The 13059-nt window shown below is 42.2% G+C and overlaps 1 protein-coding gene across 3 annotated transcripts; it reads right to left on the bottom strand.

Moving 5' to 3' along the window:
- Window positions 1-720: 720 nt before the first annotated feature.
- On the bottom strand, window positions 721-11971 carry Triml1 (tripartite motif family like 1). Of its 3 annotated transcripts, XM_085680576.2 has the most exons (7): window positions 11585-11971; window positions 10096-10188; window positions 8484-8579; window positions 6613-6846; window positions 4977-4999; window positions 4701-4798; window positions 721-1596 (listed from the first exon to the last, which is right to left on the bottom strand). In XM_085680576.2, exons 3-7 carry the CDS (start codon window positions 8493-8495, stop codon window positions 1058-1060), a joined length of 906 nt encoding a protein of 301 aa, XP_085536702.1. In that variant the 5' UTR covers window positions 8496-8579; window positions 10096-10188; window positions 11585-11971; the 3' UTR covers window positions 721-1057. The 3 variants fall into 3 exon arrangements, with proteins under 3 accessions (XP_085536702.1, XP_048297634.2, XP_048297635.2); XM_048441677.3 differs by lacking the exons at window positions 10096-10188; window positions 11585-11971 and adding an exon at window positions 8895-9423; XM_048441678.3 differs by lacking the exons at window positions 10096-10188; window positions 11585-11971 and adding an exon at window positions 8895-9423 and having other exon boundaries at window positions 6613-6843.
- Window positions 11972-13059: the final 1088 nt, after the last annotated feature.

Raw genomic sequence — 13059 nt, 5'->3', positions numbered from 1 at the left:
CTCTCTCACCTAGTTTCTATTTTAGACAAAACCTATGACATTTTCCCCCTGAAAACCTTTAATTAGGCAGCTGTGTGGTAGTCAAGACCTATCAGTTGGCTTGTCTTTTCTGTGACATTATGATTGGTGACATTCTTCAATGTAAGGTAGATTTCTATTTTTAAAAAGAGGGACAGAAAAATGCCAAAGGTAGAGACCACAAAAGTGGGATGCATTTCCAGCAGGCGGTATGACCACTCAAAGGAGTCCCACCTGAACTCGCTGCCATCCCCCCAGGCCCTGGCATTCTGAGATGGCAAAGGCTAACATCCATCTTCCAGGGACTAAAAGACTTCTGCTCTCAGAAAGTTATCAAGTGTAGCCAACGTCCGCAGCTAAAACCCCAAGCCATTCGGCATCCGTTGCCTTAATAGGTTTATTGACCAGACCTTTATCAGCAATAAACTATAGAAAATTCTAGGCTCTTAAGATAATAGTAACACTAATCGTCTGATGATGACCATAGCGAATCTAAACAGCATCTAAACTTGTAAGCCTTCCTGGGGATGAGCAGTCCAAGCCTCGTGGGGAAAAGTAGTTTTCTAGAGGAGGTTGAATCCTAAGTCTCCACCACCCACTCTAGATGGAGGAACTCACTCTTGAGGTGACCGTGCAGCCAAGCATGTTATTTATATGTGTCTGATAAAAGCACAAGACGCACAATGCTAGAAAAGCAAATGAAAAAAAAATGATGTGTATTTGTAAACCTGGTCTATGACAGACCAACAGGTCAAAGAGGACAGTATGTATGTTGAGTGGCCAGCACACACAGGGTAGCTCAGTTAACAGACTGGGTTAAGGCAGGGTATCGGCTTTTAGTTCTTGGTGTTGAATAGATTTTTAATTGACTCTTCATCGCAGTACTGGGTTTGTGGGAAGTCTTTGGGGAGGAAGGATTTCTTTTTCTTCTTTTCTTTTCCTTTTCAGATTATCTGAGGTGTGAAGGTTTTGAATGCACTAACCATCTCAAGGATTCGGCTGGTCCTTGCTCTGTCTTCAAAGGTTCAGGACACATCCCTCAGATATGACAGATGATAAGAGGGTCTGTATTTGTCCCTTCATTTGGAAGACAAGGGGAGAAGATGGGTCTGAGAGCTTCATGGAAAGAGGTTGATGGGAAGCTGTAAATGAGGGACTCATCCGTCACGTTGTAGAATGCTATATGTCCGGACTCATAGTCCAAGAACACCCCGACCTTATGCACAGGCTCTCGGACGTGCTGACCTTTCAAAGGCGATGAAACCCAGAGACTGTAATCATCACCGATCTTTAAGCCTATGAGTGAGAAGAGGTCCCCAGGGGGTTTGGGGAGATTCCCCTTTCTGATCACAGAGTCCTTGCAGATGCCCACTTCCCACTCAGTCTTCTTTCCCACTTCCACCTCCCAGTAGTGCCTCCCACAGGTGAAGACCTGAGCTCCCAGCACAGTTGCAGACTGATCGAATCTTTCTGGGTTGTCAGGCAATTGCTGTCTGGTTCCTCCATATTTCACACTTTTCAGATCATCCGACAAAACTAGGTAGGCATTGGCTGTGGCTGGGTCTAGAGTTACATCTGCTGCAAGAAGAGAAAAGAATGAATTGTTGGACATCCTTGGAACCCTCTCATATATGTTAATATTAAACTAAATCATTAATAGCTTGTCCTATTATTATCTATTTGTTTTTGAGATAGGACATAATTAAGCAACCCAGGCTGGGTTCTCTTCTGTGTTAGCATCTTCGCTGCTGGGACTTAGGCATAACTACCAAGTCCAGCAAAATCTATTCTTTAAATATAATCTGGGTTTTAGCCAGGCAAGCAATTCTAGCACTTATAAACTTAAAACAAGAGTGTATGAGTTCAAATCCAGCCTGGACTACAAGGTAGATTAAAGGATATCCTGGGCTACACAGCAATATCTGGTTTCAGAACCAAGATTGAAGCCAAACTGCTCTATGTAATGAGTTCAAGAGCAGCCTGGTTTATAGTGTAAGACACTATTTCAAAATAAACAAAAAGGTTTTTAAATGTAATTTCAGTGGATCTGTTTAGATGGCCTTCTTTAGAAAACAGTCTACCCTAGTGGTAGTGGCACATGCCTTTAATCCCAGCATTTGGGAGGCACGGGCAAGACCTCTGTGAGTTCCAAAACACCCTGGTCTACAAAGTAAGTTCCAGGACAGTCAGGGTTGCACAAAGAAAAAGAAAGGAAGAAAGAACAGAAAAAAAAAAGTTCATCTCTAGTTAGACTTGTGTCTTATGTCAGTAATCCCAATATTTAGGAAGTTTAGTCAGGAGGACTGTCATGGTATGTAATGAGACCATGTCTGTCCCCAGGAACAGAGAGTGAAGCTATCAGAAGAGATAGAATAATCACATGCTGAGACTCTGCACACTCGCCAGGGTGAGAGGAACCTGGAAGTGTAAGGCAAGTGGTTTCCTAGAGAGGAATTTAGGTTATCTGTCCATACAAAGATGTGCTTGCTTGTTAGCCATAGCAGTTTCTGCAGTTTGGAAAGGAGAGAGACATTAACATTTGCTAATTAACTTTTTAAATTTGTTCATTAACATTTATTGAACTCTTTCTAAATTCAAATCCTGCATTTCTATGTATTATTGCATTTCATCATTGTGGCAATCATAATTTTTCATATATATGAAATATATAATATATATGAATATATATACTGGCTAGGTGTGGTGGCCTGTATGGTATATACCTATATTCTGTGCACTCAGGAGATGGAGGCAAGAGAAGCAGAAGTTTAAGGTCATCTTCAGTTACATAGTGAATTGGAGGCCATCGTGGGCTCTATGAGACCTTGTCTCAATTATTACAATTAGTAATTATTTAATTTCTAAAGAAATAACTATAGAGATATAATTCAGGGACAGAGTACTTGCCTAGCATCCACAATGCCCTGGGTACAATCCCCAATGCTATGATAATAGTTGTGATGATAATAAAAATTTAAGTTAACCCAGACAAAATGGCACAGGCCTGTGATCCCAATACTCAAAAGGCTGCAACAGAAAGATTGCGTAACTTTGAGAACAGTCTGGGCTACATAGCAAGACTCTGTCATATAATAAATAAATAAATAACAAGGGCTAGCGAGATGGCTCTATGGTTAAAAGTACATGACGCTCTTCCAGAGGTCCTGAATTATATCCCCAGCACTCCTGTCTGGTGGCTCACAGCTTCCTGAAAAGCCATCTCTAGGGGCCCTAACAGCTCTGTCCTCCTCAGGTACCTGAATTCATGTGCACCCCCCACACAGGCCCACATAAATACTAATAGCTAATAACAAATATTTAAAAGGAAAAAAAGAAAATCAATTTGAAAGGAGGCCTTGGGGCATTGCATTGTTAGTGGAATGCCTGCCTAATGTGCACGAAACCCTGACTTCAAACCCCAGCACTGCACAACACCCGGTGTGATTAAACAAACCTGTGGTCACCACACTCGGGAAGTAGAATCAGGAAGACCAGAAATTCAAGGTCACACTTGACTCCACAGAGTGTTCTAGGCCAGCCTGGGATGTATGAGACCTTGTCTAATAAATGCATAACAATTACATAAAAATAAATTTAAAAGAAAAATAGAATCCTTAGAGATTAACTTTACTAAGATTACAAAATCACTGCTTATTATAGCAGCAAATTTCTAATTCCTATTTTTCAGCACACCATGGTCAAATGCAGCTTTGTGTGAGTTAGTACCATGGAGACAATGTCATAACGCATATGTGAGCTACTGGGAGCACTTCACCTCCACCCACCTGTGAGGAAGTCCACGAGAGGCCTCAAAATTTCACTAACTCCAGATGGGATCATTTGCCCTCATTGAAGCAGGCACACAGGCAGGCAGGTTTGGGACCCCATTTGGTTTTGAGTTGTTCCCATATAGACCCTCCTGTAATAATGTACTTGATATTCTAGTTCCTTCATGCGTGCACTGTGTACACACACCCCTCTCCAATCAATGCACCTAGCAATCTCAGGACCCCTCCCATCCCAATATGAATCAGGTTAAACATACCTCCATCATTGAACAATAGTATTAGTTTCCCATAACAGATAACAATCCAACTTAGACAACTTCTAGTCAAATATATTCCCAGAGCATCTGGGAGTGACAAATAGAAGGACCTGCCTCAAACAAAGAGTCAGAGACTTACCCCAAGGTTGTCCTGTGACCTCTATATCCATTGAATAGCACATAAACCCGTGCAAACACACACACACACACACACACACACACACACACACACACAATCACTCCCTGCCTGCACACAAAGATTAAAACAAAAACATTTAAACCAGCTTTTATCCTAACAGGAAGAGAGCTCACAAAGGAAGATCCTCTCCGTGAGGATTATTGTGTGTGGTGTGTGTGGGGTGTGCATATCACAGAACAAGGTGACAAAAGCAGGACCGAAGACCTAGTGACAGCAAGCAGAGCCTCACAGAACAGCAAACAAGCTCTCTGCCTCTTGGCTCAAGCACAGGCAGTATTTGTAACTTGGTGCTCAGCACTAGTTCAGGGATACTGGACCTGGGAGCCTCGTATCAGAATATTTTATGCCAGAAGAAGCTACCCAGGAGCTCAGTGGTGCCCAAAACATGTGCTGAACTTAACTATGGAAATCTCTGGACATGTGACGAGGTGAACTTACTGCTGAATTTCCTCAGCATCTCCCTCATTCCAGTGATACGGCACAGGCTCAGCTCCGTGATGGTGGTCTCTGGACACTGAAGCAACAGTGACTCACACCTTCCAAGAGAAAAGAGAGCCTCATTCTCTCCTTGATGCATGCTACATGACCTGGTCCAACCTCGTGCTCCTTATCATCTCTCCCCAACAACATCCACATCCTCATCCCCACATCAACACTCTCTCATCAGTACCAGATTCCTATGTGCCACACGCTGGAGACGTGATGGAAACCTACCGTTCCATGGCTCCTCTGACTTCCTAAGGATAGAAAGGAAAAAAGGTTACTAGCCATTCATGTCAATCACTAGCAAGCACCAAATCCATTTTCTTCACGGTCTTTTGGTAGTTTCTCAGAATTTGCTTCCCTGGTCCTACCTAGCACAGCACACCGTGAGAGGGTGTGACAGACAGGACAGAAGAGTATAAAGCCATGGCTTCTCCCAAGGATGGGTTTTGATGAACATGAGGTATTTCTCACACTGACCAGAAAATCGTCTGTTCTTTTTTCACATCCATGCTTTTGATTTACAAAAAAAAAAAAAAAAATAGCATCTTATTTGTATATAGGGAAGGTTCTTTGCCACAGCACAAATATGGAGGTGAGAAGACAGCTAATGGAGTCTGTCCTTGTACCACACGGATCCCAGCCATGGACAGAATTCAGGTGGTCAGCCTTGGCAGCAGTCACTTTACCCACTAAGCAATCTCTTGTCTCTTAAAAAGTCTTTGTTAAAATGTGTTTTAACATTATTCACGTAAATTCCTTATGCATAATAATGGATTGCATTCTGACACGTTCACACATGGACATAATATATTTTGATGTATACATATGTGTAAATGAGGGATTTTTATCTGTCCTCTTATTTATCCCCTTCCCAGTGTGTGGGTAATTCTACTCACATTACTTGTTTGTTTGTTTATGACCCAATGAGTTTAGTTAGGGATATTTATGGGGGCATGGGTTAGAGATTATGTACAAAACATGGGCATCTTACTAGTGACTACATCACTGAAAACATGCCTCTCCCACCCCTATGCAACCATAACAGCCAATATATTCTCAAAGAAAGCTGGAACTCCTAAGCCCCCTTCCCTCATTCATTATGAAGCCAACTAATAACGTCATGTCCCAGAACCGGAGATGATTCAGTGAGACTCCGATGACTCAGAAAAATGACTCAGTGAGAGCTGAGACCAAGTCCATGCTCTGGTTTTTGATGTTGTTTAGTCATTCAGAAGACACAAAATTAGACAGCGCTCTGTAGACTCTGAGCATCAGTGAAAGTGAAGCTGAGGTGGGTCTCATGGCTTATGGCTGGGATGATGCTAATGAGTGCCATACCTTAGGGAGGCAATAAGCAAAGATGGAACAGTGGGCTTGGCACAAGGAACACATGGGCTCTGTCCCCTCTTAGCTGTAGGACCAACAGATATCCTTAACTGCCATGAGTCTTAGTAGTAAATATTTGCTACCCCAGGTCCTTGTTGTAGATGACAATCACCTCTAGGCTATATGACACTATTGCTCACCCTCCCCAGATCATTGAAGAGACTAAATTGACCATACACACTAGCTTACAAACAAATAATGAATTTCTAGACAAAGCTGAGTTTGCACAGACAGCTCCAGAAGAAACTACAATCATCTCTGGGCTTGGCTTTTTCCCCCCTTGTTTGAGTTCTCCTCCTTTTGAAGAATATTTCATACCCAGAAAAATCAGTTCCTTAGGAAAACTACTTTTCAGGCAGAACTTAATTTTTCAGATGAATACTGGAAAATATAATTCCTATGGATTGAAGTGCTGCGGGTCACTATGCTTTTTTTTTTCCATCCATTTTCCCTGACATCCTCCTGAATTTTGCCTCACCTCAAAAGACTCTAAGGTCAAATTGTGACAGGTGGACTCCATCCGTCCAATCATCTTGCTGAGGCGTCTGACTTGCTGGGTCAGGTGGATCTCATTGTCCCTCAGTTTCTTCACGTTCTCCTTCTCTTCCTTGTCGAGAAGCTGCAGCTGCAGCTGCTCCTCCTCCTTCAGGAACTGGTGCATCTTCATATATTCCGACACGACGACCTGCTTACACGTCTTCGTCTCCTCCTGCTATCGCATGTGCACATCAATGCTCCAGCACGCTCGTGCGCGCGTGCCCAAGCATGCGTGCACACATGCACACACAATGTTAGCAATGGAAACACTCCTAGAACGTCTACCTTTTATTGACTCGATGGATGAAGAGTAGAGTTTTGAAAGATGTGTACGTCCATAGTAATCAACACTATCAGATTTTCTAATCTAAGAACTGTCTTTTCTACTGTAAGACACGAAAAAAAAAAGAGAATCCAAAAGTATAACATGTAGTAATCAGCACTGTTCAAAAATAAAATGAAAAAGTTTTGTCTTTTGTTTTTTGTTTGTTTTTAGAATCATGGCCTGACTATGTAACTCATAGTTACATAGTCCTGAAACTCACTACGCAGACCAGGCTAGCCTTGAACTCTCAAAGGTCCACTTGCCTCTGCCCCCAGAGTGTTAGGATTAAAGGTGAGTGCCACTATACCCGGAAAAAATAAAATGAAATTCAAAAGAGGAAAAAAATTGAGAAAAAAATTAAAATTAAAAGGAGAAACATATTAAAATAAATAAAACTTAAAAAGAAAAAATTATGAAAGATGTATGTGTACGTTACTAGACATTTATTGATTTTAAAAACAAACTTGGCATCAGATAACAAGCAAGAAATACATCACAAAAAGTTGCCATTAAGTTCTAGATCTATGATGACATGGTGGCACATGAATGTAAAACCAACACTCAGAAGGCAGAGGCAGGAGGATAGAAGCAAAATTTAAGATCAGCCTGTTCATCTACACAGTGAGTTCCTGGCCAGCCAGGATCATGCAGCAAGACTGTGTCTTCCAAAACAAGATAAAAGAACTCAGAGTATGCCATGAATTGTGGTACAGCACACCTGAAATCCCAGTGCTTAGAGGGCTAAGACAAAGATAAATCAGGAGTTCGAATCTAGCCTGGGCTACTCGGGGAGAGGATGCCTCAAATCAACAAACTTCCTCAGAGTCTTTGGGAAATTCAAATATTCACTTCAAATGCACAAGGAAGTGTGTGCGTGTGTGTGTGTGTGTGTGTCTATGTGTATGTGCTCACGGCATGTGCGTGCCTCCCACAGAGATTACAAATACTTGTCCTTCTGGCTTTTATGTGGGTTCTGTATATCCAAACTCAGGTCATGAGACTTGCATGGCAAGGGCTTTTTTTTAACCCACTGAACCACCTCCCCAGCCCTAATATCTACACTGTGCCATATTAAACATTTAATTCTTCGCTTTAACAGCTAGGCAATTGAAATCCAAATCTGTGACTAACCTTAGGCATTTGTTCCAGTATGATTCAATCTGCTATTATGCCATTATTGTCCCTTCCGCTTTACTTGCTTTTAATTTGCATACAATTTTTCCCTAAGCATTTGAGAGACTCGTTTTTAAAACCAGCTTCCATCCTGTCTTGCAAATCTGTTGTTTGTATTTTAAATAATATTAATCAGATTCATCACAGCAGCTAGCCAAGGAAGATAAAGAAGAGAGAAGTTGAGCAGAACTGTGATGTCCCCAGGCGAACACAGGAAGCCAGGCAGCCCCAAAGCAGGACTCACAGTGGTCCTCTCTCCCTGGTGTTTCACCAGGCATCTCACACACAAGCCCAAACATCAGACAGACACTGACCTTACACAGCATCACTCGCTCCTTTTCGTGGTTCAGTATGGACTGAGCTTCCTTCTTCTTTTTCCGTAAAAGGTTAATGATGTCCTGGAGTTTTTCCTGCAATAGAAACAAACCTCTTGGCAGAGTACCCGAGGGTGAAAAGATCAGGAAAACTCGTCAATAGATGCTGTGCTCTTGTACACTGTAAAGATTTGTCACTTGTATTCGTTTAACATGTTGATTGGCCAGTAGCCAACAACTAGAAGATGACTGATATTCTCAAAGAAACGGTGGAAGAAGGATCCAAGCCAGTGTGTGGTGTACTACCCTGAAGATATATGCCCATGGCTATCACCAACAAAGACCATTATGAGAATTAAGGGTTAGGACCAGTTCTGCGCTCTGAGGTTGACACTGAGCAACCCAGCTTACTTTGTGTTGTTCCTCGGTCTCGTTGGAGAAATATGCTCTGTTCATGCCATGACTTGGTGTTGAGAAATTAACTACACTCTGTTCATCATCAGAGAACACCCTGCTGGCTCCTGGTGTTCTCCCACAACTGCTTTGCTCATCCTCGCTCTGCAGGACCTGGGATCTCAACTGCCTGCCAATGCTAGCCAGTCTCCCCAGGCGCTCGTTGGCTTGAAAATGAGGGGCTCCCAAAGTCCTCCAGCACTCAGGACAAGATAAAGGTGTGCTATGCTCCTCCCAGCTCTTGAGGAGACACATCAGGCAAAAGCTGTGCCCACACTCGGTGGTCACTGGACTGTTAAAATAGTCCAAACAGATGAAACAGGTGAGCTCTTCCCGAAGGCTCTCCATCAAATCTGCTGTGGATATCTTCTCTTGGATGGACATCATGACAAGTCAACACTTCTAGTCTGGGATCACAGAAGTCCTCTTCGGTCACAACTGGGTGATCGGGTGCTGTGTTGTTGTTACGAGAAACTCTAGCTCTCCACTGGGCCTGATTACACCAAATGATAGGCGTTCTCCAGCACAAAGCCAATTGTGACTTAATGTGGAACCCCTGTGCACCGACTCATCACCAGCCCCAAACTTAGATTGAATCACTTCTGTGTACGCCACACGCTGGATGCTGGGCATCCAATAAGTTGGGATTTTGTAGTTACTTCCTGTATATAAGCACTATGAAGCAATTCAAACGTATAGCTTTGGGGCACAGAGGATTAACTAGTTAGTGTAAACCAGAACAAAGACTGTGGCAGCCTCTGCTTCCTGAATAGAAAGTCTGCTTTAAAACCTTCAGGAGACCACACTCAAGAAAATGAATAGGAAAGAAGACATTGCAATATATATTCCTTTTTATCAGTAAACACTTTTCTCTCCTTGAAAAAAAAGCTTAAGTTTTCGGCACTCAGTACATTTGTTTGACTATATTCATCCTAACAAAGGAAGAACTATACCACTGATCTGTTCCTTGGTCTTCGGCGAACAATGAATTAACTGTTAGACTTACCTCTCAGCCCTGAAAGCCTACATGCTCACTTATCCCTCTGCCATCCAATAGTAGTTCAATTGATATTCTTAAACGTTACCTCAAGAGACCTTTGCACTATGGGATGGATAGAAATAACTATATCTTGGCATAATTTTGTTTACTTGTTTTTACCTTCCAGTGATGTTCAAACTAGTCACAAGCCACCTTATTCTCTTTCATTTCTTACTTGGCAGGAATCATGTGGGCAGACGCTTTTCTTTCAGTCTATGAAAAAGTAAATGCAAAATTCAAGATGTCATTGTTTTTTACCGCTGAGTAAAACTCTAGTGTATATATGTTCCACACCTTCTTTAACCATTCTTCTATTGAGGGACACCTAGGTTGTTTCCAGGATCTGGCTATTACAAATAGTGCTGCTATGAACATAGTTGAACAAATGCTTTTGTGGTATGATAGGGCATCTCTTGGGTATATTCCCAAGAGTGGAATTGCTGGGTCTTGAGGGAGGTTGACTCCCAGTTTCCTGAGAAACCGCCACACTGATTTCCACAGTGGCTGCACAAGTTTGCATTCCCACCAACAATGGATGAGAGTTCCCCTCTCTCCACATCCTCTCCAGCATAGGCTATCATTGGTGTTTTTGACTTTAGCTAATCTGACCGGTGTAAAATGGTATCTCATAGTTGTTTTGATTTGCATTTCCCTGATCGCTAAGGATGTTGAGCATGACCTTAAGTGTCTTTTGGCCATTCGAAGTTCATCTGTTGAGAATTCTCTGTTCAGATCAGCACCCCATTTTTTAATTGGGTTAATTAGAGTTTTATTGTCTAGTTTCTTGAGTTCTTTGTATATTTTGGAGATCAGGCCTTTATCTGATGAGGGATTGGTGAAGATCTCCCAGTCAGAAGGTAGCCTTTTTCAGCGAGGGGTGCGATCACCCACTGATACAAGGGGACTGATCTAATGAGAGTTCACCAAGGCCAGTTGGACTGGGACTGAACGAGCACGTGATCCAACCAGATTTTCTGAATGTGGCCGGATTCTCTGAATGGCCCAGAGCCTTTCTGAAAAGCCATTGACAATGACACTGGGACTTGTTTCCTCTGCATATGCTGGATTTTTGGGATCCAGTCTGTTTGGATACTCACCTTCCTGGACCTGGAGGGAAGGGGGAGGAACTTGAACTTCCCACAGGGCTGGAAGCCCTGACAGCTCTTAGGGATGGAGAGGGAGGAGGAGGGGGAGGGGGGAGTGAGAGGGTGTTGGGAGGAGGGGTGGAAATGGAAACTTTCATAATTTAATAAACTTTGAAAAAAAAGAAAAAGTAAATGTATAGCATTCTGTACAGTGACCTCTATGATTAGTGCCAAGTGCTGTATAAACTCACAGTGTCCTATGCTCATGAGTCCTTTTTGTCCTGCCCTTCTTTCACATGCTATTTGCCAGAAAGTGTTTCATAAGCTCCACTAGGTTCACCAGACTCTGTTTATATTCTTGACCCATTGCTCTCTGGCTTGGCAACCTTCTGCAGGTCTATATTATCAAAGTTATCCCATTAACCTCGTGCTCTGACTTTTAAGAATTGATCCTCTTTTCCCATTCACTTCCAACAGGATTTTAGGTGTTGTCTTATTTTCAACTGTGACTAACCAAAACTCACCTGTCCAAAGTCATTGGTTCATTACTTCTTGGCCTGGTGGTGGAGATCTAGGGTGAAGACATTGATTCAAATGTTTTAAACATATGTCATTTAGACACCGTTTTCAAAAATTAGGTTTTAACCAAACCATCACAGAGTTGTGTTATCATCCCCAGCATTTGAGGTGTCATCAGTGAGGCACTATAAAAGCATTATGGCTGAGGTGATTTTCAAGCTGCTACATGAACCCAGCTTTCACACTGTTAGGAATTACTCACAAGCCAGAGTCTTCCAAAAATAAATAAGCAATAACTCTAAATTAAATACCATTCTAGAAAAAAGGATTTAAGAAATGCTGCCAGCATTCAATGTATTCACACCCCACCCTAGGAGGATTCATTAGGACTAGTCTCACAAGTGAGTTGGAGTGCATCATAGAGCCCACATTCCAATTTGGAATTAGAAGACTGGCATGATCTACCTTCAATTCACACTACTATTCCATTGCACAGCATAAACACCTGTCTTTTATGAGCTTCATAAGATAATACCTGTGCCTTCTTCATTTATGACCAGGAGAATTTTTTCCCATATGTTCAGAAATCAACATAAGGAAGTTTTTCAATGAAGCATGATGAACAATGCCTATAATTCTAGCACTCAGGGGACTGAACAATGATGATTGCTTTTTCTAGGCCAGCCTGGACTACAGGGCAAGGTCCAGGTCAGACGAGCCTGAAGTACAGCGAGACTCTCTCTCTGAAAACATTAAAAGAATGTTTGAAATGAACAACTAGGAGGAGTCACATCACTACACGGTCGCAGTCTTCTACTCTACTGAAAGTAGAACAACCTTACACCCAATAACTTTCCATAGGTGAAGGTACAAACCAATGCTCAAATGAGTCAAGCCTGACCTGTATGCTTACTTAGGTTAGATCAAAATAAGAAACATGAATCTACTCCTCCTACCAAAGAGGTCCTTCTCTTTGGTCAGCACACTATACTACGTCTTGCTGTTGACTTTAACACAAAAAAATTCCAATGATCTCAAATAAATGAATTATCTCTGATGGAATCAGAAGTAAATTGGACAACTGTCAATGAGGCATGAGGGGTACACCCACTGGTGATGTGGGATTTCCTCTGTATGTTATGAATAACATTGGTTAATAAAGGAACTGCTCTGTTCCCCTGAACAGAGCTAGGTGGGGAAAACTAAACTGAATGCTGGGAGAAAGGAGGTGGAGTCAGAGAGAGAAGCCATGGAGTCGCTGCCAGAGACAGGCATGCTGAAAATTTGCTGGTAGGCCACAACCTTGTAGTGATGCACAGATTAATGGAGATGGGTTAAATTAAAATGTAAGAGTTAGCCAATAAAAAGCTAGAGTTAATTGGCCAAGCAGTGATTTAAATAATACAGTTTCTGCGTGATCATTTCAGGGCTAACTGGCCAGGAATTAACTAGCGGCCTCCTCCAACGCACTGGTACAACT

The sequence above is a fragment of the Myodes glareolus genome, chromosome 23 (assembly GCF_982192425.1).
Source record: "Myodes glareolus chromosome 23, mMyoGla1.1, whole genome shotgun sequence".
Taxonomy (NCBI): Eukaryota; Metazoa; Chordata; class Mammalia; order Rodentia; family Cricetidae; genus Myodes; species Myodes glareolus.
This window is presented reverse-complemented; position numbering and strand designations above follow the sequence as displayed.

Bases quoted from the DNA above. Each gene is read 5' to 3' on its own strand.
- Triml1 (XM_048441677.3), bottom strand. From the start codon at position 9,323: ATGATGTCCATCCAAGAGAAGATATCCACAGCAGATTTGATGGAGAGC. The intron at 5,000-6,612 runs GTGAGGCAAAAT...TTCTATCCTTAG, and splicing joins TGACCTTAGAGTCTTTTGAG to GAAGTCAGAGGAGCCATGGA. The intron at 4,799-4,976 runs GTAGGTTTCCAT...TTCTCTTGGAAG, and splicing joins GTCAGAGGAGCCATGGAACG to GTGTGAGTCACTGTTGCTTC.